This window comes from Hemicordylus capensis, chromosome 3, assembly GCF_027244095.1.
Source record: "Hemicordylus capensis ecotype Gifberg chromosome 3, rHemCap1.1.pri, whole genome shotgun sequence".
Lineage (NCBI taxonomy): Eukaryota > Metazoa > Chordata > Lepidosauria > Squamata > Cordylidae > Hemicordylus > Hemicordylus capensis.
The window spans coordinates 21,517,777-21,542,109 of NC_069659.1; the positions used below are offsets into that span (position 1 = coordinate 21,517,777).

A 24,333-nucleotide genomic window follows, 5' to 3' on the forward strand; every position below is an offset into this window, starting at 1 on the left:
CAGGGGCAGTTATATACTGCAACCTTACAAGGGATCTCTGTTAAAAGTGTACTGTGTGTACACAATCCATGGATCAAAGTTAACAAACAGTGCACTTTAAACAGAGATCTCTTGTAAGGTTACAGTATATAACTGCCCTTGAAGAAAGCCTTGTGGCTGATACACACTGGGCATGGAATATTGATGAATAATAAAAGAATCCTATACATGCCATTGCATCTTGAGATGTGCTGTCCTTTTTGTTGCCAAAAAGAAGCAAGCATCTCCCTACAAAACATGAAATGGACCATTATCAAACCTGAGCATCCTTTATTAGCTTGCCTTTTTAAAAAAAAATGTGTTGGCTTTTGAGGGTGGGGCCTACAGGCTGAATACAGAATAGATCGCCTGTGAACTGACTTCCTTGGCATGTATTGTTATTGTGTCTCCATTCTCCCGCTGCCAGCGAGATGTCCCAAGGGTTTGTAGCACATCTTGGATTCTAGGCTCCCTTGGAGGTGAGATTACTGCAGACCTATTTGTCTGCAGTAACCAGTCTGCTTGCAATTTCAGAGAAGCCACTGGCTGACTCACACCTCATCCATTCATATGGCTTTATGTAACATCCATGCTCATTTCTGCAAACACAAGTAAATCCTTGGTCTATTGTTCCTCCTGAGAGATGCTCTGATGGGCCCTCCATCTCCACGAAGAGTCGACAGTAGGGAATTACACAGAATATGTGAAGCAAGAAGAAGAGGATTATAATGGGGTTTGCAGGAGGCACAGGAAGAGGACCCGTTCTGACATGAACTGAGACGGCAGCCTAGCGAAGCACAAAAGGAGAAATGCGAGGATTAAGGATGGAAAACGTAGAAAAGACAGGAGGATTATCGTGCATTACATGGACTGCAATAGGAGCTTTATGCCATGCTTGCCGAAAAGGCTATTAAATCATACAGAAAAGGATGCTGGAGTATTCATCCAAAGGACCCACTGAAGCATATTTTATAAGAACTGTGCAGAGAGTGGCGACTCTAAGTGCTCATCGATTTTCTTCAACCAGTTTCTCTCCACATGCATGAAAAGTTCCCTTTCTGGGGCAAACTTTCCCTTCACTCTTACAATTGTGGCACTGTGGCAGGGTATGATGGGAGATGTAGTCCAGCAACTGGGAACCCAAGGTTAGGGACTACGGATGTGCATGAACTGTCGGTCAGATGGTTTGGTGGCGGGGGGCGGGGCGGTTACCTTTAAGGAGCAGGGAGGGTGTCCCCCCCACCCACGTGCGTTTCCCCCACTGGCACTACCACCAAAACTGCTGGCGCAGGGCTGCTGCATACCTCCTTGCAACCCCCGTCAGTGTCGAACCAGAAGTGACCGGGGCTGCAAGGAGCATGGAGCAGCCCCGTGCCAGTGGTTTTGGTGACGGTGTTGGTGGGGGAGACGCTACTGGGGGGGCACCCTCCCGACTTCTTAAAGCTACCCCCACCCCACTGCCAAACCAGTCTGCAAAAGGACTGCCGAACCGGTTTTTGCACATCCCTATTAAGGACCTCTGGGTTTTCAGAACAAGTTGTATGTACAAAAATTCACAAGAAGCTCCCCAGAAATCCCTGTGCAACCTTCACTACCAGGCAAAAGCTTAAGCCTGAACGTGTTCTGTTCTCCTCTAAGATGATAATGGGGGGGGGGCTGCTCTTTTCTCTGCCTCCAGAGCCCCTTGCATGATCACATGGATCTGGGGAATATTGGAAGTCACTCCCAGAGGTCCTGGTCCTAAGCCAGTGTCACCTGGCTGGGGGCCTGGGTTGAAATCTGCCCCGTTCACATTCTGGAATAGGAAAGTGGGGACTGGGCAGAACAGATGATTGAGAGCTCTCCCTCTTGTACTCAGGGCACTGTCTAGGGTGTGCAGGCGAGCTGTCGGAGACAGGTTGGCTGGTCTACCATGCAGGGTTGTTGCTATTGGCAAAACTGGTTGCGGGTTTAGGATTGACACAGGTGGTAAATTTGGCACTAGAGACTCCTGTCTCGTTAATTCTGCTGCAACCAGATCTCTAATTCATTGGGACAAGTCTGGTGGCAATCCTTCTCCGTGGCGGGAGGGGGAGGTTTCAGTGGGCTCAGTTGGAACCTGGCCTTCTGGGAGTAGGAGCCGTGGGACCTGGTTTAAGTCTAGTATTACTCACTGATATCTCCTTGAGCAGCAGGTGTGATGAGGGCCACCGGGTGATCGTGTGTGGGGCACAGCTGTCCAACTCTGGAGAGTCTCTCCATTCCTGGTCCTCACTATGTTGATAATGCTCCTCCGTCTCCGAGGAGCCTGGCTGGGAGGGCTGTTTGGTGCTGCTGGCCCGAGGAGCATACAGGGCTGATCCGCCTGTGGCGGGGACTCCTGCAGCAGAAATCGGCTCCGCAGGACCTGTAGCCGGGGCAGAGGGGCCTGGTCGAGAAGAGGATGCGGACTCTGCCGGCACGTTACCTTCCTCTTCCACGTGCTCAGAAGGCTGGTGCAAAGCTTCCCCGGGGTGAGAGGCCCACTTGCTTTTCTTGCCACCAGCCTTTTCTTTCTGGTGGGGTGCCACATGCTTGTTTCTGGGACATTTGGTTGCGGACCCTTTGGGCTGCGCGATCCACGGCCCTGAGCTGATTCGACTCTTGTCCAGGTCCTTGGACAAGGAGTCCGATTGCCGTGCACGCCGCATGGCATGCTAGAGACAAAGATAGGTAGAGGGGGAATGGAAAGTAAAAGCAAGGAGTTAAAACGTTTTTTATTTTGGAGGGAGGTTGTTGTTGTTGTTGTTGTTTTGGCTCTCTAAGGAGGAAGAGGGGGCAATGAGAGGAAGAGGAGGTGAACAAAGGGAAAAGTGGCAGAAAAAGCAAGTGGCAGAAGAGGGGAAACTTTGAAGCTCTTTGAAGATGCTGTGCACGGGAGCAAGACAGGACCAGAACTGGGAGGGTCATGTAGGAACATAGGAAGCTGCCATATACTGAGTCAGACCATTACTCTATCTAGCTAGTATTGTCTTCACAGACTGGCAGTGGCTTCTCCGAGGTTGCAGGCAGGAATCTCTCTCAGCCCTATCTTGGAGATACCAGAGGGAATTTGAAACCTTCTGCCCTTCCCAGAGCGGCTCCATCCCCTGAAGGGAATATCTGAGTGTTCACACTTCTAGACTCCCATTCATATGCAAGCAGGGCAGACCCTGCTTAGCTAAAGGGACAAGCCATGCTTGCTACCACATGACCCGGTATGGTGGGTCATTCCCTCACCCTAACCTTATCGTAATCACCCTATGAGTTAGTTTAAGCTGAGAGACAGCTGTTTTAGCTGGGGAACCTCCGGACTAGAGTAGGTTCTGATCCGAAGCACCATGTGACTCCTCTGCTTTTTCTGGCATGAAATCCTGTCTGCTGGGAGCAAATGGTCATGGTAACCCTTCTTAAAGGATACCCTCCTAGACTGGGGAAGAGAGATATATATCCTTAGAATAGGTGTCCCCCCCTCCCTTTTTTCTTAGGTAGGCTGGATCTTATTATGTTTAAGGGATCTTTCTTTTTTCCTCAGTTATACTCACACATATTATTGCTATCCTTGATTATATGTATTTTGTAATAAGTGTAATTTTTAAAAAGGTGTCTGTGTGTTGTTTTTATGCCATAAGGTTTGCTGTAAATGTTGCAATATTATATGATCCGAGATGCTTTGTTGTTTGATCTTTGTTAGCTGCTTTGAGCATCTTATCACTAGAAGAGCAGAAAAGAAACACTTTTAAATATGTATGCAGGAGGAGGAGGAACAGCTACCTTGAAAATGCAAACAGTGGCTGCTACTTGCTTGTTATTTCCTAAGAACTGTCCATCTTTTCACAAGGAAAATTCTTTTCCCATTACCGCTTCCCTCAGTCTACAAATCCTGAGTGTCACCCGATGAATAAGCTACTTTTACTTCTTATATAAATCAAGGCAACCATTTCAGACTGAACTCCTACCCAAAAGCTGAGCAGCTCGGAATTCTTGAGGCTGTCCTTTGCTCCTCCTCTCAGGGTTGCTGTAAAATATTGCCCTAACTTGGTAAGACTTTTATAAGGCTTTAATTTTTTTTTTTAAAAAGGACCTACCCAAAGGCTGAGACCTTTGTGGTATTTTTAAACAGAACTGCTAAGCCTAAAATTGAAAGTCACTTTCTGGGAGGAAGCCAGTCATTTCATCTGTGAGAAGGATGAATGCAAACCAAGCCATGCAAAATCTTCTCAAATGCATTCCTTCCCCTCACCCCACAACTGCAACGTCCTGCACTGCTCCCTCTTCTCTACCTTCCATGCGGGGCACGTGGTATCCTCCTGCTTGTTAAAGTCGGTAGAAGTGTACAGGAGGATTAGGGGAATGGTTTAAAAAATAAATAAATTCCAGGGCTGGCTAATCTGAGGCTCTCCAGCTGTCGTTAAATTCAGCTCCCATCACCCCCAGCAACAACAGCAGCTGGGACTTCCCACAACAGCTGCAAAATCTCAGGTTGGCCATTTCCTGTTTTATTCTGAGGTTGTTCTCACGACCAGCCCTACCAGGTAGAACTGCTCATAAGGACCACCGGGATCGGTCCCAATCCCAGCGCTCCAGGCTACCTGGCTAAGGTTTGTTTTCGGTTTCTTTACATGGGCTAAAAGTGAAGTCAAAGGGCACGCGCACTCCTCCCTCCCTCCACTGCCCGATCGTGTGGGCAGCCGGGCTCCCAGCAGCCATTTTAATGGTAGAGTCATGAGAAAGGAGTGACCTGGCCTCTAGAGTTTCCACAATGTGGGGTTCCTGAAAGCCGGGCTTTGCTTCCCCGGCCTGCAGATTGCTGCGCTGCTCACCACAGTGACGATCGTCACCGGGTGGGTGAGCAGCATGATTGGGAGGGAAAGGCGGTTGTGTGGGGGAATGTAGGTGCAAAGCTCCCCCTCCTTAGCTGCAGCAGTTGTATGAATGACCGTTCTTTCTTTCCTTCAAAAAGATCAGGGTAGTTCTCTCCCACCTCCACATTTTGTTTCCCACAACAGGCCTGTGAAGTTTAAGGCACTCCTGTATTGTTCAAGAAGCGAGGACAGCATACCCAGGCACAAAGGGAATGCAAGCATGCAGAGTTGTCTGAAGGGGGCAGGTGGTCATCCAGGGTCTCGTGCCTACAAAGGCCCCACATTGCAACACAGCAAAAGAGACTTTTCTAGTTCCAGTAGGGCTGGAACTGATTCATCAAGGGGGCTGGGGGGCTGCAAGTTCTTTTTGCTCTGGGACCCATAAAAGCCAGACAGCCTTCGAGACAGCCCTGGGAGCACACCAGCTTCCAGCATCCTCTGCCACTGATGTGCTCCGTGCACACAAGTTCAGTGCTCTCTGTAGAGAGTTACTCCCTATGATTTGAAACGTTGGCCCTCCCCCCATCCTTAAATCATGGGAAGAAACTCTTCACAGGTTCAGCACCAAATTCTACAAATGGCCAGTAGTGCAGCACACAGACCTAATCAAAGGCAACCAATTAAGACTCCAATTTTACAAGGGAGAATGGTGGCTGACATAAAGAGCAAGCATGCACAAGTGCAGTGAGAGAGCAGCCTTCTAACTCACTGCAGTGGAAAGGGGGCAAAATTGTTGGCATCCTTTCTTTCCCCAGGAAGCCCTCTATGCCAGGGATTCTCAGCGTTGGGTCCCCAGATGTTATTGGACTTCAACTCCCATAATCCCCAGGCCCAGTGGCCTTTGGTTGAGGATTATGGGAGCTGAAGTCCAATAGCATCTGGGGACCCAACGTTGAGAATCCCTGCTCTATGCCACTCAAAAATATGCATCTGAGGGCTGCGCAAACCTCAGGGACATATTTTCAGATGGCATAGAGGGCTTCCTGGGAAAGGGGAGGGCATAAAAAATGGCCACTCCACCTGTGCAGTTAGTGGGGAAGTTCTGACAGGTTGATCTATCGCTACACTGGCACATCCTTGCTCTGTATGTCAGCCACTGAGGCAAAGACCAAGGAGCTCACTTTGGCCAAGGAGAAGTTTTTCTTTTGTTTTTACTTGTAATGTTTTACTTTGCTATTGTTAATAGCAGTCAGAAACCCTTGGCAATCTACTGAAAAAAACCCTACAGTGTTCGACCAGTACACCTCAATCTATTTTCTCTCTGACCTCTTTCTAAACAGCAATTTAGCTGAATGAAGACACAAGCTTTAGAGCAAAGGATTTATGCAAACCATTTTCAAAACATGCCATTAAAAGTAAAGTCATCTCAAAAAGAAAACAAATATTTCAGGGAAACAAAATGGGCCAATCTCAAACAAGGAAGCCAACAAATATTCCAGATGCAAGGTAAAAAATGTTGCTGACCTTAAGAGAAAATTTCTATTTGGGATAGATTCTCACTAAAAATCACCATGGGATTTTTCAGGCCGAGGAGATAGGCCTCGCCCCGCTGAGTCTATCAGCAACACAACACATTAAAACAGCAGCAGCAAAAGTACTACTTGATATATTTTTCCATGAATTTTTTGTGGAATTCAGACCGTAGCGTGTCGTTGACAAATCTTTTGTCTTTTTTCATCTCATCTACTCCCTTTGCGCAGTTCTTGAAGACTACATCATCGTCCCATCTGAAACCGGAAGGGGAGAAGTGAAATATTTCAGTGATACTACTAGAAGAAAATGTATGACACGAACACATATCCTGCCCTATTTGCTGCAGCAAACCCAGCACCTGTAACTTAGATCTGAAGCAAGGAGACAGGTGTCCGGTTCCCTATAGCAAGTCATAGGAACATAGGAAGCTGCCTTCTGCCGAGTCAGACCCTTGGTCCATCTAGGTCAGTATTGTCTGCACAGTCTGGCAGCGGCTTCTCCAAGGTTGCAGGCAGGAGTCTCTCTCAGCCCTAAGTTAGAGACGCTGTCAGGAAGCAAACTGGGGATCTTCTGCATGCAAGCGCTCTTCCCAGAGCGGCCCCATCCCTAGGGGAATATTGTACAGTGCTCACACTTCTCCCATTCAAATGCAAACCAGGGTGGGCACTGCTTAGCAAAGGGGACAATTCATGCTTGCTACAAGACCAGCTCTCCTCCCAGGCAGGATATGTGGAGATTGGTGGGTTTGCATGACATGACCCATCTCGGCATATCGGAAACTACACCAGGAGCAGGGGCAGCGCATGCCCCCGGGGCTGTGGCACCTCACGTGAACCTGAGGTGCCGTATGACATGTGAACCCAGGCAGAGTGCAAGTCCAAACCATAAGCTCCCTCTGAGGATCCTGGCCCACTCATCCGGACCATGGATCTACAGACAGGGCACACCCCTCTACAAGACCCCTATGACCCATGAAGCAGGCTGTACCTCTCAGCGCACTGCTGAATTTAATTTGGAAGTCAGAGACGTATGGATTGCATCTCTCACACAAACGATGATTAAAAAAATATGCAGACACACATTTATAGCCACTTTGATTCAAGTCTAGCACTGCAGCTGGGAGGGCCTGAAAAGCATGAAGTCCAAAGGTTTCCTAAACACTAAACAGGCCTTCCTAGACACACCCAGAGACTTGCTAAGGGAGGCACAAACTTTTCTTTAACCCCTTCCCACCACTGGCAGTGCCTATGCCCTCTTACAGAACATGCACTTTTTCCTTTTCCTTTTTTTTTTGAAGGTCCATCAATGTCTGGTTTTGATTGGAAATCTGTGGCACAGACTCTGGGGGAGACTGTGGCAACCCTACAGATTTGGCACAGCTTAACACAGGGGTGTCATACTGCAGCCCTCCAGCTCCCATCATTCCTAGTCACAATGGCCAGTAGCCAGGGATGATGGGAAATGTAGGCCAAAGACACAATGAGGAGGTCCTCTGGAGTCCCGCAAGGCTCAGTATTGCATCCCCATCCTGTTTAACTTCTGTATGAAAGCACCGGGAGATATCATCAGGAAGTTTGGACTGAAGTGCCATCAATATGCAGATGTTACTCAGCTGTACCTTTCTTGGACATCAGATCCTAGGGAAGTAGTGGATGTACTGAACCAGAGGCCGGAGGTGATGAGAGCCAGGGGGTGTAGTGGTTAGAGTGCTGGACTGCGACCGGGGAGACCTGAGTTCAAATCCCCATTCAGCCATGAGACTTGCTAGGTGACTCTGGGCCAGTCACTTCTCTCTCAGCCTAACCTACTTCACAGGGTTGTTGTGGGGAGAAATGTAAAGATGTAGTACACCGCTCTGGGCTCCTTGGAGGAAGAGCGGGATATAAAATGTAAAAATAATAAATAATAATAATGATGGGCTGGATGTGGGCTAGCAAACTGAGGTTAACTCCAGACAAGACGGAGGTGCTGCTGGTCACAGTAGAGAAGCCAATCGGGATAGGGCGATTCAACCAGCTCTGGGTGGGGTTGTACTCCCCTTGAAAGAGCAAGTGCGCAGCTTGGGGGTGTTGCTGGACTCGACTCTGCTTTTGGATGCTCAGGTGGAGGTGGTGGCCAGGGGTGCCTTTGCACAGCTCTGGCTAGTGTGCCAGCTGTGTCCCTTTCTCGAGAAGGCAGATCTGGCCACAGTTACCCATGCCATAACAGCACGGCTGGATTACTGCAGTGTTATGATTACTGCGATGGAGCTGCCCTTGAAGAACATTCGGAAACTTCAGTTGGTGCAGAATGCAGCTGCCAGGGTTCTCTGCTCGCTCGGAGCATGTTTTGAAAGAGCTGCACTGGCTTCCAAATTGTTTTCGGATCCAATTCAAGGTGCTGGTTATTACCTTTAAAGCCCTTAACGGTTTGGGCCCCGAATACCTGAAGGACTGCCTGCTCCCAAGAACCAGTCAGGTTGAAGAAAGGGTTACCACTGCTCCCCAAGGGTTTCTGCCCACCCAACAAGAACGTCAGAAAGGCCTTTGCTCCATGTGCTGATGTTGAGAGAGGCTAAGTTGTCGTGCACACGGGACAGGGCCTTCTCTGTTGTTGCCCCCAGGCTCTGGAATGCTCTCCCAGTGAATGTCTGCTCTTTGACATCTGTGTCTCCTTTTAAAAAACAACTAAAGACCTTTTTATTTGTTCAGGGGCTTAGGGGCTGCTGGGTGCCTCAGCTCTCCTGCTTCGGTTTGTCATTTTTATGGTGGTTGCTCTTTGGTGTTTTAAGGTTTTTACTGTTTAACTGATTTTAAGGTTTTAAATGTGATTTTTTAAAATGGAGTTTTACTGTATTTTAACTTTTGTAAACCACCTTGAGATGCCTTGTGACGTGGTATAAAAATTGAACACAACAAACAAAAATTTGTTATCTAACTGGCAGCCTGAAGGAGCCTTAAGAAGCCGTTCTGTAGCAAACTGCATTGGTCTTTTTGGCATAGATAAATTGTTGTCTACAATTTGGTTGGAAGACGTTCCAGTCTTCACAAAGATTATTTCCACTACAATATTCTACATCTTTCCACTCGATAAAGAACACAATTCGAAACAGAGGTCACCAGGTCACCATAGTGGACTTTGTTACTACATGTGAGCTTCGTAACAAGTAGAGCATTTGGATTCAGTTATTTATGCCTACAAAAATTTGTGGGTATCTTGTTTATCTAGACTTTTCAGTACACGTGGATTTCATAACCACATGATTTTTTGCATTTAGTTACTTATAGTTGTAATAACCCCTGGATATATGGTTCATGTATAACATTAGTTGTGCCTGCTATAGTGGTACGTTAAATGGCGTTTGAGTATAGCTGGGATCTTTTTGGTTTATATCTACTTGGGAATCGTAGGCCAGCATTTGCAGGAGGGCCACAGTGGGAGACCAGGCTTAACAGTCAGATTAAAAAGAATCTCTAGAGTTTCCTATGATTCTAACCCCTTACAAATGTGACCAAAATCCAGTTAAAAGGCTATGGAACTGTGATTCTGTAAAGCGCTGGAGAGAAATGGATTGAAGAAGTTTGAAGATCTCTATAGTATACCCAATTACATCTCTGTACCTCCTTTTCACTTTGAAGCTGGCCTGAGGCTGTACGGGACCAGTCAGATTCAACAAAGGGTTACCACTCAGGATGTTTTCCATTCGTATCCTCTCCTCTTCAGCCTTCTGCTCTAGCTCCTGCCAGGAAAATAAAATATTGGTGTGCATGTTATATAAGAACATCTCCCCCACCCCAACTCCCAGCCTGTTTTCAAGGAAGCTGGAGGCTGAGCCACAATTACGAGTCTTGGACGATCTTCCCAGAAAGCTTAGGTTTCTTGTTTTACTGTATAAAACCAGGTTTAAATAAAAGCAGCTGCAATCATTTCTCAAAATAGGCATAAGCCAAATGCTGAACTCTACTCCAGCCAGAAACTGGTTCAAAGTTTGTAACTTCATGTCAGTCCTGAGCACAAACGAGGAGGGATGCAATTTCAACTCTGCCCTTACTGAGCAATTCAGCCAAAGATATAGGAACATAGGCAGCTGCCTTTCACAGAGTCAGACCATTGGTAAATCTAGCTCAGTAGTATCTGCACAGACTGGCAGTGGCTTCTCCAAGGTTGCAGGCAGGAAACTTTCTCAGCCCTATCACACTTAAAAAATGGAAGGTTGAACCGGATCTATTTAAAGGATCCTCCTCAATTAAGCAGCTAAGGAAAACAATTTATGGAGAGATTCTAGAAGTGGGTTTCTTAAAACCTGATTTAGAACGTAAACGCTACAAACAACGCACTTCACAGTACTTGTTGCAACCCGATCACCCTATTGCTCTCTTTAAAGAGAAAAAAGTCCCTTTCCATTTATGGGAAACAAGGTGGCGCTTATACCATCAAGTACTACCACTTAATGCGGCTAAGCCATGGCTCCCAGAGGACCAGCAAGAGTGCCCTAAAATCACCTGCAAACAGAAAGCTAGTGAGCTAGGCAAAACATTCAGGGAAACCCACTCACATTTCTTAAAAGAGTGTGTGGTAGCCAAAAGAGTGTGGCAGGGAGTAAGCAAGCTGTTAGAGTGGCCTGATTTGGAAAAACAGACTTGGGAAGAACTAACCTCGGGTTTGAGCGATAGAACCTCCTTTCGAGGTCCCAGAAAGAAACCTTCAAGGAAATGGGACGGAACGGGTGCCCCCATACTAGGGAATTGGAACATTCCCCTTCTCGTAATCAGGTTAGTAAACCTGTATGTCATTTATGTAATGCTCCTGCATAGGAATAGGAAGGGAAGATGTGACCAAGAGGTTCATGTGGATGAGACAGTAAATCTCTTCTGGAAAAGTTTGTATGGTTATGTGCAAAAAGACAAGTGTATCTCTTCTAAACAGCAATGAGACAAATTATGGAAATGGACATTGCACATAACCCCCCGATTACCTGATGTGCCTTGTAATCCCCCATCCCCGAGTTACAGTACTACCTGCATATACTTCATAACTTGTGTGTTTCCAAATTCTTGTGTGTAAATCTTTGTAGATATATCATGTACAAACAACCACTTTGTATATAATTGTGCTTTGGCAATGTACTGTATGCTTTGGTAGTTTGTTGGTTCAATAAAAAAAATCTTGTCCTATAAAAAAAAAATCTTGTCCTATCTTGGCGATGCCAGGGTGGGGACCTGGAACCTTCTGCATGTAAGCAGGCAGATGCCCTCCGCAGAGCAGGCACATCCCCTAAGGGGAATATCTTACAGTGCTCACAAATGTAGTCTCCATTCAAATGTAAACGAGGGCAGACCTTGCTTAGCAAAGGGGACAATTCATGCTCACAGCGGGGAAATGTTTGACTAACAAGCAGAGGTTTGCTGGTTTGAATCCCTGCTGGTACTCTATCAGGCAGCAGCGATATAGGAAGATGCGGAAAGGCATCATCTCATACTGCACGGGAGGAGGCAATGGTAAACCCCTCCTGCATTCTACCAAAGAAAACCCAAACCCCTCCTGTATTCTACCAAAAGTAGAGGGGTGGCTCAAAGCAACTGGAAGCTGTGTCAGACGATCCCACAAACCTAGGCCTTCTAACCCCAGACATTTTGAGGGCTGGATATGAGGGGGTAAGTGCACTCTGTTCATGCTCACAGACGGGCCCATTCACATTTGCAAGAGCAAATTAAATGTGAGAAATAAATGCATCCGTTCCAATATAGTCTGGGTCCCAGACCCCCAGCCCTAGCAAACCTCTGCTTTAATTTGGAACTATTTGATCTTTTTTGCCATGTTTTCCAACCAACACTATATGCAGGGCTGCACATAATTCTCAATTCTGTACAATGGGTATAGAATTCAAGTTCAACTCCAATCAGGGTGTTTGAAGCTTCAGCCCCCTAAGCAGCGCATTCAACTTCTACTTCTAGCCCTGCTTCTTTGCTTGGAACAGAAAGGTCAATCTGACTGGTTCTCCTCTGGATGAAATTGGAGGGTGTAAAATCTAAAGGTTTTGCTCTGCCCAGACAATCAAAGATTCTAACTGCCCAATCCAGAGATGGAGTATATCATTGCCTTAGTTTGAAAGTTCCCCGGGGGCTGGGGAATGCAGCGTACAACGAAAAGGAAAAAAAGGAAATAGCCAAGTTTAAGAGAAGAAAGTAATATTTAATGTGTGAGAGTAGGGGTGTGCCCGGATCATTTTGGCGCCTCATTAGGGAGGCACCGAAACAATTCAGGCAGCCAGAACATTTTGGCGGGGGGCAAGTGGCAGCGTTAACAATGAGGCATGCAGGTCCTTACTGCCCCTCCACTGTTGCATCTGCGGAACAGTCCTTCCCAAAAGGCCGTGCGCAGCTGCGTTGCAGCGGCCTTTTGGGAAGGAGAGTGCCATGACCGGAACAGCAGCAGAATGGCGGAGGAGCAGGTAAGGGCCCGCGTGCCTCATTTTTAAAGCTACCAATCTTCACCCACCACATAGTACCGATTTATTTATTGCATTTTTATACCACCAAAACCAGATGTCTCATGGCTTCATATATCCAACGGGATAATTAGCAGGGTATGGCAAACATACGGAATATCAGCCAATAAAACCGAGTAGATTGTTTGGGGTTCTCTGTGTTCTAGTGGCCTCTGGTGCCACCAAGTGGACATTTCTAGAAACTAATCCAAAATAGAGCAACACCTCTATTGAAGACTGTGCCGTCCAGTCAGTGTGTCGACTCCTGTCGATCACATTCCAGGTGATTTTCTTGGTAGAATACAGGAGTGGTTTACCAGTGCCTCCTCCCGCGCAGTATGAGAGGATGCCTTTCAGCACCTCCGTATATCACTGCTACCCAATACAGGCGACGACAAATGTATTTACTAGGCACAGTCTGGGAAGCACACTGGGGGGGATTTGAACTAACACCCTGTTGCACTCTAGGTAAGCGCTTCCCGCTGCGCCACTGCAGCTGATAACACCTCTATTAAAGGTAACGTGTGCCATCAAGCCGGTGTCGACTCCTGGTGCCCACAGAGCCCTGTGGTTGTCTTTGGTAGAATACAGGAGGGGTTTACCATTGCCATCCCTCTCTCGCACAGTATGAGATGATGCCTTTCCAGCATCTTCCTATATCGCTAAAATGTTACAAAGCAATGAGCAAGCTTTTGAATCCCCCAGGACTCTTCTTCAGGCAGGATGTTAAGACAGTGTGGTGAAGGCAGCGGGGGTGGGAAGATGGGGTTGGCATGATGGGAAAACCCCCATTGTTTGCAGAAGTCTTGAGGCCGAGTGCAGGATATTTTATAAAGACTACATTTGATGAGCCTCTGTTCGGTACTAGTGATGTACAGGAAACCAGTGCCTGATGGTTCGAGGGGGGTGGGGGGACGGGATATCTTTAAGGACGGGGGAGAGAGCTCTTCCCCCTCCTGCCGCATTTCCCCCACCGGTGCTGCCTCTTAAAATGGCCCGGTGGTGTGGCAGCATACCTCCTTGCCGCCCTGGTGCCTCCTCGGACCAGAAGCGACAGGTATGCTGCTGCCCTGCTGGACCATTTCAAGAGGCAGTGCCAGCGGGGGAAATGTAGCAGAAGGGATAAGACCTCCCTCCCCTGTCCTCAAAGGTATCCTCCCCCCACCGTCGATCCAGCCGGAATGCCATACTTTCAAACTGGATTGGAGGCCCATAAGAGCGCCTCGAAACTGGTTTGCGCACATCCCTATTAGGTGCAGGGAGGATTTTACTTTCTGGGAGTGGCTGCCTCTGTGTGGCACCCAGGAGTATTGAAGATTAATCAGGACTAGCTGGGCCAGGTGCAGAAGATCTGCACCTCTGGCTGGCCCACTCATCCACCACCTTCTTCCCCTGCCGGCTCGCCCGTTGTCTCCCCCGCCCCCCGCTTTCTGGCCAGCTGGGCACCAGCTTCTTCTCCCATCCACCACCCACCACCCACCACCATTTTCTGGCTGGCCAAATCTCTTCACTAGCTGAATCTCTGCCCCACCTGCAGCTTCTTCTCCTGCCCCCCACACGCCCCTGCTTTCTGGCCGGCCGGGTGCCGGCTTCTTCGCTCTCTCGCTCACCGGCTTCTTCTCCCACCCACCACTGTTGCTTTCTGGCCAGCCAACTGACTTCCACAGCCTTTTTCTTTCCCCCACCCCTCCCGTGGCTATCCGGAAGCTCTCCGAACTCCGGCGAGAGTTGCCACGCATGGGATTAGCCACGGGTATGGCTTGGAGAATTATATATAAAGAAGAAGATTGGAGTGTCCGATACACAGCTCTACTAAATACATGTTAAATCTCACCTTTCGGGCCTGCTCTTCAGCACGTTCCTTTTTTATCTTCTCTAGCTCAACTAAAAGAGCTGCAGTATCATCATCACTCTCCTCATCGTAGTCCTCATCCTCGTCTTCCTCCTACAAAGACAGAAAATGAGTGAACAAATCTCTCCACTTCCTTGTTACCTTGGAGACTTTTAAATCAGAGCTTAATACTGCACATAATTGTTCCACAGTACGTTACAACACAGCAGGCACTCCTCTACACGCAGATTTCGTGTCATGCAATTTCCAGAGGTTCATATACTGTGCCATGTTCTCAGTTGAGCAGCCCTGTTCTAACCTGCGCTGCCGAGTTGTGATGTTTTCTACCATACAAATCACAACACTCCAAGACAGACTGACGTTTTCTAAAGCTTCCTAACTAGCCCTCAAGGTGCTGATATGAGGAATCATTGTCAAAATACTTTGGGTTTATTGCATCCATCAGATTCCTAGGCATTCCAACAACATTTTTTAAAGCACATATTTAATGGTCATAGAGAGAAGCTCAAAAATGCTAAGACAGCACTTAAAACAGTGACCCACATAACATGCAGGCCATCAGGCTAAATGAATGTATTGTGGCTTGCCAGAAGTTCTATACTGGCGTGCTTAATTTTGCTATCCAGGAGGGCAGGAAACCAGGAGGCTTAAGGAGTCCCTGGCAGGCTGCAACAAACTGGTGGCGAGTGCATTTGGCTTGGTGAACTACAAGCTGCTCAGGTCAATCATAGATGCCTGGAGGGCCTCTAGGAAATGTTCCTAATGTTCAGGTGAAGGGATTTTTGACACACGTCACAGCTCCTCCACCCTTTTTAAGAGCCCTGGATCAGTTCCCTTGCTTACTGGCTTCCAATTAGGGATGTGCACGAAGCATATATTTTTTAAAAAGAGCTTAAAAAAAAAAAGGCATGCAGGTCTTACTTGCTCCTCCGTGGCGCTGTTGGTTCTATAAAGCCACGTTGTGTGGATTGTGACGTGTTGGAATGCACATGGCTGCAGCACATGCGTGGTGGCCATGTGTGCGCTGACACCGCGTGCAGGCTGCTGGGAGCATCAGCAACAGCTGCACAATGTGGCTTTATAGAACCAACAGCATCGCTGTGGAGGAGCAAGTAAGACCCGCGTGCTTCCTTTTAAAAATACCGCTCTCCTCCCACCATGGAAATGATTTGGCTGCAACAGCTCAAATCGTTTCAGGGCCTCTGTAATGAGGCACCAAAACAATTTGGGCACATCCCTACTTCCAATATCCCAGAAATCCCATTTGTCAGGCCCTTCTACTAAAAATATTATTCCAATTAAGAAAGAGTATCTAACCTAACTGGGAAGACACTAGAGGTCATCGCTCGGGGGGCAGAGAACATGCTTTGCAAGCAGAAGGTCCCAAGTTCCCCCTCGGGCATCTCTAAGTTAGAGTTAGAGGGACCAATGGTCTGAGTCAGGAGAACGCAGCTTCATGTGTTTGTAAGTATGGCAGTGGTAATCCGTTGTCACTTCTCTTGATGCAGAAATCAGCATCTCAATGAAGAGCTCACAACTGATGCAATGCACACGGTCTTCTACAGATCCTATTGCTCCATATGAAGCAGACCTTTGGTTCATCTAGCTAGGATTGTCTAAGCTGAACGGCAGCAGCTCTCCGGGGTGTCAGAAAAAAACCCATTCCAACCTGGAGATGACCGGGATTGGACCTGGCATCTTCTGCATGCAAAACATCTACTCTACCACTGAGCGACAGGCCCTCTGAGCTCCTCTCTCTTCCCTTCCTTTTGCCGACCCCCAAGAACACATACGTCTGTCAATGGGTCATCCGCATCCAGGTTAGCCGCAGGAATCTGGTCTAGTCGTGGTTTCTTAGACACTGAAGAGGAAGTTGTGTGTTCTAGGATGTAATTGCAGGAAAGATGGTCAGCACTGAGATGAGCAGCAGTGACGAAAGAGAAATGGCTGCTGCAACGCCAAAATTGACATTACAAGCAGGCTGGTAAATAAATCCCCAAGCTAGTCCACAAAAATATTTTACTGACTTAAGACTGCAGTCTTAAACACATCTGACATCTTGACCAACCCTGGTGCTGGTGCAACAGTGCTGGTGCAACAGTGTCGAGTCCAGACTAAGGATCCAGGCAAAAGAAAATAGGTTTCCCTTCCTTCCGCACTGCCTGCATCACTTGAAAACATATCCTGGAGGCTCTGCCATGGGGATTGATCCAACTAGTACTCCCACAAACAGAAGTTGCTCACCCTATGTAGGGGACAGAGGCAATTTCCACTGATTCTCCCTCCCACCCTTCCCTTTGCAGCCCCCAGAAAATATGTCCCCAAGAGCTGGATATAGTATATAGCAGGGATTCTCAACACTGGTTCTCTAGATGTTATTGGACTTCAACTCCAATAATCCCCAGCCCCAGTGACCTTTGGTTGGGGATTATGGGAGTTGAAGTCCAATAACATCTGGAGACCCAACGTTGAGAATCCCTGGTATATAGTATAAAAATTCTTATACTGAGGCAGCACAGACCTCGTGCTGGCCTGTCTCTGTTCTTCTCTCTTGCAGCCACTCTCTCCCTCTCCTCCAGTTCTCTCCTGAAGTCACGGCTGCGCACCTCCTCCGGGGCATCCTGGGTGGTTTGCCTGTGAAGCAAGAAGCAAGTATAAGAAAGAGGGCACAAACTCTTCCATTCAAGCTGGAACAGCCATACAGTGGCCAGGTGCCTAACATTAGGCTCTTGCTTCCATTCTCACCTCATTTTATTTGACTTTATTAGAAACAGTGACCATTCTGCTCTTTGGTCCAAAGACCCCCAAACTGGTTGCACATTTAAAAACAATCTAACAATCATCATCATATTAATCATCATCATTAAAACAAGCAGAACAGGAAGAATCTATATTTAAATAAAAGCTACAAGACACACCACACTCCCCGACCAATTGAGAGATCTTCATCAAGCATCAGAAAGCCATCAGAAGTGAGCCTGCCAGGGGAGAGCCTGACATAGGTGTGGGAGAAAGAGACCACATCTGAAAAGGTCTATCACTAGCCACCTCCTGCCTCACTTTCAAAGGCAGGGGGACCCACAAAAGAGCCTCAGAAGAGGATATTGGTACCTGGGCAGTGACGTTTCCTGTAACAGGGATTCCCAGATGATGTTGACTATGCAATTGATTACGCAATTCCCATAATCCCCAGCCAAAGGCCATTGCAGCTGAGGATGCTGGGAATGGCATAGTCAACAAAATCTGGGAATCCCTGTTAAAGGGAACATGGCTGGGCAGGGTGATGAGGGGGAAGGCAGTTGTTCAGGTATGCAGGTGCTTCAAAGGCAAGCACCAGCTCTACAACACACTAGGTCAAAGATTCTCAAAATTGGGTCCCCAGATGTTATTGGACTTCAACTCCCATAATCCCCAACCAAAGGCCACTGGGGCTGGGGATTATAGGAGTTGAAGTCCAATAACATCTGGGGACCCAACACTGAGAATCCCTGCACTAGGTCATCTTAGGCAAGCCATTGTTCTCTCTGCCTCAGTCCTACCTCTGCAAAACACAGATAAGAACACTACCCCACCATAACAGTCATGGGCATCTGCATCAAGTGCAAACCCTCAGCTCTGACTCGACAGCAGATTCCATCACCTTGCAGATGTTATGACATCATCACATACATAAGGGGAAGGGCTGGGGTGGGAACAACCCCAAAAGCTTGTCGACCAATACAAACTCGAGACCGTTCCTGGTCCTTATGAGTAACTGATAGGGGAAAGTGAGGCTGCTGCTGGCTCCAGTTGAGACTAGATGCTCATCACCCTTTAGACACGACAGATGCTTGGCCTTTATGGCTCCCAGGGGCATGGTCTGAGGGCACAAGATACAGCCATCTTGCTGAGACTAAGCAAATCTAGTGCCTGGGAGACCACCTGGGAATCTCACATATGCCATCTTGAGGCTCATGATGGAAAAAAGGAGGGATATAAATGAATTAAATGGATTACATCCATGGTATGCTGATGATCAGGAAGAATTTGCCACCAGTTTGTTTTCAAATTGCAAGAATTTTCCTGACGGGTCACCTGTTGCCAGTTTCCACTTGCAACAGGGAACTGGATGAAAGGTTATTTACAAGCTCAAGAAAAGGCATTCTCTGCTACAGGCAAGATAAAACAATCACTACAGAAGCCGCTTCCTGCACGAAATGTAAAATGGCCTTTACCTGTATTTGATTTTCGTATGAGAAGGAAGGTCTCTGCTTGAATATTGCTTGGAGAGCTGGCTTAAGTCACCCTCTCCTTTCCCCCTCCCTCCTCTTGCAGGTTCAAAGGTCGGTCTAGCCGCAGTAGTCATCTTAAATAGCCTGGGATCAGATGCACAGCATGCATGGATGGTACAGCCTGCCACAGCAAAGGCACAGCAAATCAATAAGCACAGGGAAACCGTTATGAAAGCAAATCCCAAATCACTGTCACATCTACAGCAGTGTAAGGAGGAGCTAGGAGCCATATGTTTCTTATGTTTCTTTTTAGATTGTGAGCCCTTTGGGGAGAGGGATCCATCTTATTTATTTATTATTTATCTATGCAAACCGCTCTGTGCCATTTTTGGAAGGGCAGTATGGAAATCAATCAAACAAACAAACAACAAATATTCCATCTGAACTGGGCAAAGAAAAGCCCCATCCCATGGACACAATTATTTGTGATAATGTTTGGCAGCCCACTTTCTGACAGGTCCTATTTCCCAGGGCTCTCTGCAGGGATCCTGTAAGCACAGTATCAGCAGCAACCCTAGAGAGCTGGCAAGAGCCTCCTACACAAAATCAGTTGTCTTACAAACCTCAGCAGCTTGGCTGGATCAGACCAAAAGTCCATTTAATCCAGCATCCTGTTTCTCACAGATGCCTCCACAAAAAGCATGGAGCTGCAGCTCAGTGGCAGAGCACCTACTAGGGATGTGCACGGAACTGGCGGGGGGATACCTTTAAGGGTGGGGGAGGGTGCACTCCCCGCCCCCCCTGCATCTCCCCCACCGGCGCTGCAGTTTAAAAGGGTCCGGCGGGGCAGCAGGATACCTCCCTGCCACCCTGTTGCCTTGTTGGACCAGAAGTGAACGGAAGTACCCGGTGCATGTGTGCACACACGTTGCACTCGCTAATCCTGCTGGGTACTTCCGGTCCGATGAGGCAACAGGGAGGCAGGCTGCCGCCCCGCCGGAGCCTTTTAAACTGCAGCACTGGGGGCGGGGGGAGACATGGTGGGGGGTGTAAGTGCACCCTCCCCTGCCCTTAAAGGTATTCCCCCACCTTTGAACTGGCCAAACCGCTGGCCTTTTGAACCTGTTTGGAGGCCCATAAAAGGGCCTCCGGACAGGCTCGTGCACATCCCTAGCACCTCCTTTGCATGCAGAGGGTCCCAGATTCCACTCCTGGCTGCGAAAGACCCCTGCCTAAAACCTGGAAGAGCTCCTGCCAGTCAGTGTAACCAGTACTGAGCTAGATGAACCCATGGTCTGACTCTGTATAAGGCGGCTTCCTGTGTCTGCACACAAGCAGGGCATGAGGCCCTCCCCTGCTGCTATCCAGTGGTCCCCTCAATACGGCATTCCCAGTGTAGTCAACCATGGATAGCCTTGTCCTCCATGAATCTGTCTATTCCCATTTTAAATGCCTATGTAAGCTAGTGACCATCACCCACATCTCTATTATCTATCTATCTATCTATCTATCTATCTATCTATCTATCACATTTTTATACCGCCCAAAACACAAGTTCTCTGGGCAGTTTACAAGACAATAAAAGCCAATAAAAAGATTAACACATTAAAATTTAAAATGTTAAAACTATTAAAACACAGTCAAGACAATGTCTAATTAAAAGCCTGGGTGAACAAATGCACCTTGACGCCCTTTTCAAAAGTTGTAAGAGATGGAGAGGCTCTTATTTCAGCAGGAAGTGTGTTCCAAAGCCTCGGGGCAGCAACAGAGAAGTCCTGTCCCCAAGTAGCCACCAGACGAGCCGGTGGCAACTGCAGACGAATCGTCTGACAACCAGCTCTATATATTTATTATGCACGGTGTAAAGGACTTCTTTTGTCTGCTCTAAGCCATCTGCCAATCCGTTTCATTGAACAACTCATTTAGGGTTATGAGAGAGGAAGAAAAACACCTCTCTACTGTATTCACATTCTCTACAGCATGCATAATGTGACAACCTTGATCCCTTTCCCCCCTTAGTGCTCTTTTTCCTTTTAAAATGTATTAAAAGCAAGGTCTCTCTCCAGGTCCTGTCCATTCTGGTGCCCTTCAACTCTCCACAGTGGGGGGACTCCACCGTTTCTCTAATACAGCCTAAAGAAAATTCTCCTCTGGCCTGTGTATCCATCAATCACCTGAGCATCTCAATACCTCTCAATAAACCTTCAACCTTCATAAAAACCACTCCCAACCTTTTCTTAGGGGCCTAGTAACATATTTTAATATGTTCCTTGTTGTCTTCCTCTCTCTTTTTGTGTTACCAAAGCAATATGAATTGAGCTGTAACTGCAGTTATACATTAAAATGGAGGTTATTGGGCTGAAGTCAGATTGGCAATGGATTTAACATACTCCTTACATACATGATAATTTAAATACATGATAATAGAGATTTATAGCATCATAAAATTTGAGAGATGAAAGGTACCTTGGAGATCTTCTAGTCTAACCGCCTGCTCAGTGTGGGAAACTGCTGCAGTATCCCGGAGAGGGGACCATTCAGCCTCTGCTTGAAAACCTCCAGCGAAGGAGATCCCACCATCGCATGAGGCAGGCTGTTCCACTGGCGAACAGCTCTTAAGCTCATGGGGAATGCTCCCCAATGCCCAGCCTCACTCTGCTTCCTCGTAATTCCAACCCACTGGATCCTGCCATGCCCTCACGAGAACAAGTCTGTGGTTCATTCTAGAGAGACCACCAGATCTCCGCAGCGAGCTGCAGGGCACCGTCCCCCTCACCCCACTGCCACCCCGGAGTCCGACCCCCTGAGCGTCGTTTACCCACCACGCAGCTCTCAGCGCTTTCGCCGGGGATACTCCGCTAGGCCAGGAGCGCCATCACTCCTCCATCTTCCCAGAATCCACCTCGCCGCAAACCATAGATATGTACGCCGCAGATCAAGGCAGAGGGGAGAAACATAGAGATAGAAACCAACTAGAATGACACAGAGCGGAAGTCTTCCGTTAAAAACCGAAGACTTCTGTTGGATGAGACGCTCCTTCGGCTCGGAATGGAACTCTAGGCATTTTCGTTTCTGTGGCGGAAATCTTCTATACTTTTGCACTGGAGCTTAAGAGAGGGAGGGTGGCGGGGGTGAGGGAGACCCACAAAAGTTAAAATGAGGTTGGTGGTAGTTCGCCATAAGATTGCGACGGTGTGTGACTCTAGCCGTTTTGTTCCTATATTTATGACAGAGGCGAAGTCACTGAAGCGGGAGAAGGTTACCAAAGAGTCACAGGGTTAGCGACACCTCCTGTTCCCAAATGAAGGCGCAAGACCAGCAATGCTGAAAAGGAAGAGCAGGCACCATAGAGCTGGAAGGTCAAGGCAGAGCGGCTCCCCTCTCTATCTTGCTCCAGCTGCCCCGCAAATGGCGGCAGTCAGGGAACTGGAAGTGGGAGAGCTGTGCGCAGTCAACTCTTTTCCTTGCCCGCTCGTATCGTTCCTGGGGCGGCTAACGGCGGGGAGGCGTTCTTCCAGCTATGTCACGTGACTCAAATTAGGACGTGCAGGGAGAGCAAAGCAAAGAGAATGAAGCAGAATGAAAAGTTTCTCTTAAACAGCTCAACATTGTTTGGTTAGCCCCAGCTTACCAATACTGGACCAGGGGTTCCCAACCTTGAATCCCCATATGTTGTGGGACTACAACTCCCATCATCCCTGGTGGGCAGGGATGATGGGACTTGTAGTCCAACAACATTTGGGAACGCTAGGTTGGGAATTCCCTGGACTGGACACTTATGCTGAAGACGAGTTCTGTTTAACTCCAAAGTATTTAAGCACTAGCTAGTATGCTCAAACTGTTTGCTTTTCCTCCCTGTCGAAAGGTCAAGGCTGGTTAGGATATCACCTCGTTTCATTACCTCACAACAATCTTGTAAGAGACAAATTAGACTAAGAAACAAGTGGCTTCTACAAAACCACCCAGTACTGAGCTTAGGAGCTCAGAGGGGACTTGCTATGCTCAAAGCCAACATCAATAAAAATAACTCTAGAACAATAAAAATCAACCATAAAAACAACTATAAAAACTATAAATCAACCATAATATAATCAGTGTGAGGAGGAGGAGGAGGTACTTGAAGGAGGCACCAGTTGGAACTATTACAAGCTGAGACCTAGTCTGTGAAAAATGAATGTTTTAATGCCTCCATTTTTTTCCTGCTAATGGTTTTATCTGGACACTAGTAAAACGGGCTTGCAGTTTGCAAGCATTTCTTCTGTAAATGACAATGCACTCCTTCGTTCTTTGGTAGTTGATGACCAGAAGAGCAGCTTTGTTTTGAGCATGTAATAGTGTTGTTGCCAAGACCCCCTAAAAAGACAGTTCTAGAAGATAGAAGTAGGTATCTAATGCAAACAAATAAAAAATAAAATAAAATCCATGTTCTTCTGATTCTTAAGCGAGTTTTGTGGAATCCCTACACAGATAGAAATCCAGAGACCTGAAAATATATAGCATTTTTCTTTATCCTTCTGTGAAAGTTTGAATTTCTTACTGTCTGTAAAAGTACCCAAGAAAACTGCCGAAGTTTGTCGGAAGGCACCATTTCCCATGCTTTTCCAACGGGATAATTTTTCCACATTTTCCAGGGAATTAATTATATTTGAAACTTGCAAAAAACCTCTAGTACGGGAAGATGAAGTTAGATCAGCACTCCAGTCATTACCAAGTCGGAAGGCTACAGGAATTGATGGAATAGCTACAGAAATATGGCAGGCAACAGAAGAAGAATCAGTCAAGGCTCTAACCAAACTATGCCAGCAAATTTGGAGAATGACACAGTGGCCAACAGATTGGAAGAGGTCAGCCTACATACCCATACCAAAGAAAAGAGACTTAACAGATTGCGCAAACCATCACACAATATCCTTCATTTCACACGCTAGCAAAATAATGCTCAGGATCATCCAAGGCAGATTAGAACCCTACATGGAAAGGGAAATGCCAGATGTTCAAGCTCGTTTCAGAAAAGGTTGAGGAACAAGAGACATTATTGCTGATGCACGCTGGATAATTGAGAAAGCCAAAGAATACCAGAAAGAAATCAATATGTGCTTCATTGACTACAGAAAAGCCTTTGATTGCATTGACCATGTCAAGTTGTGGAATATTCTTAAGAAAAATGGGCATCCCAGAAAATTTCATTGTTCTCATGAGAAACCTATACACAGGACACCACAGTCCAGACAGAACATGGTGAAACAGACTGGTTCCAGATCGGCAAAGGAGTAAGACAAGGCTGTATAATTTCTCCTCCTTTATACAATTTATATGCTGAATATATACTGAGAGAAGCTGGATTGGAAGAAGATGAGCGTGGTTTTTAAGTTGGAGGAAGAAACATCATGCGCAACGCTGATGACACCACTCTGATAGCTGAGAATGCGGATGATCTGCAAGCTCTAGTAG

At 47.2% G+C, this 24,333-nt stretch overlaps 2 protein-coding genes across 3 annotated transcripts; both read right to left on the bottom strand.

The window, feature by feature from the left end:
- Positions 1–262: 262 nt before the first annotated feature.
- LOC128351245 (uncharacterized) lies at positions 263–5,605 on the bottom strand. Its single transcript, XM_053310627.1, has 2 exons — positions 2,172–5,605; positions 263–805 (listed from the first exon to the last, which is right to left on the bottom strand). Exons 1-2 carry the CDS (start codon positions 2,685–2,687, stop codon positions 515–517), a joined length of 807 nt encoding a protein of 268 aa, XP_053166602.1. The 5' UTR covers positions 2,688–5,605; the 3' UTR covers positions 263–514.
- A 581-nt stretch (positions 5,606–6,186) lies between these two features.
- Positions 6,187–21,862, bottom strand: CWC15 (CWC15 spliceosome associated protein homolog). 2 transcript variants are annotated; one of them, XM_053312662.1, is made up of 7 exons: positions 21,705–21,862; positions 18,886–19,063; positions 17,193–17,305; positions 16,465–16,553; positions 14,654–14,764; positions 9,953–10,071; positions 6,187–6,607 (listed from the first exon to the last, which is right to left on the bottom strand). In XM_053312662.1, exons 2-7 carry the CDS (start codon positions 19,014–19,016, stop codon positions 6,478–6,480), a joined length of 693 nt encoding a protein of 230 aa, XP_053168637.1. In that variant the 5' UTR covers positions 19,017–19,063; positions 21,705–21,862; the 3' UTR covers positions 6,187–6,477. The 2 variants fall into 2 exon arrangements, with proteins under 2 accessions (XP_053168637.1, XP_053168638.1); XM_053312663.1 differs by lacking the exon at positions 21,705–21,862 and adding an exon at positions 21,349–21,615.
- Between the last annotated feature and the right edge of the window lie 2,471 nt (positions 21,863–24,333).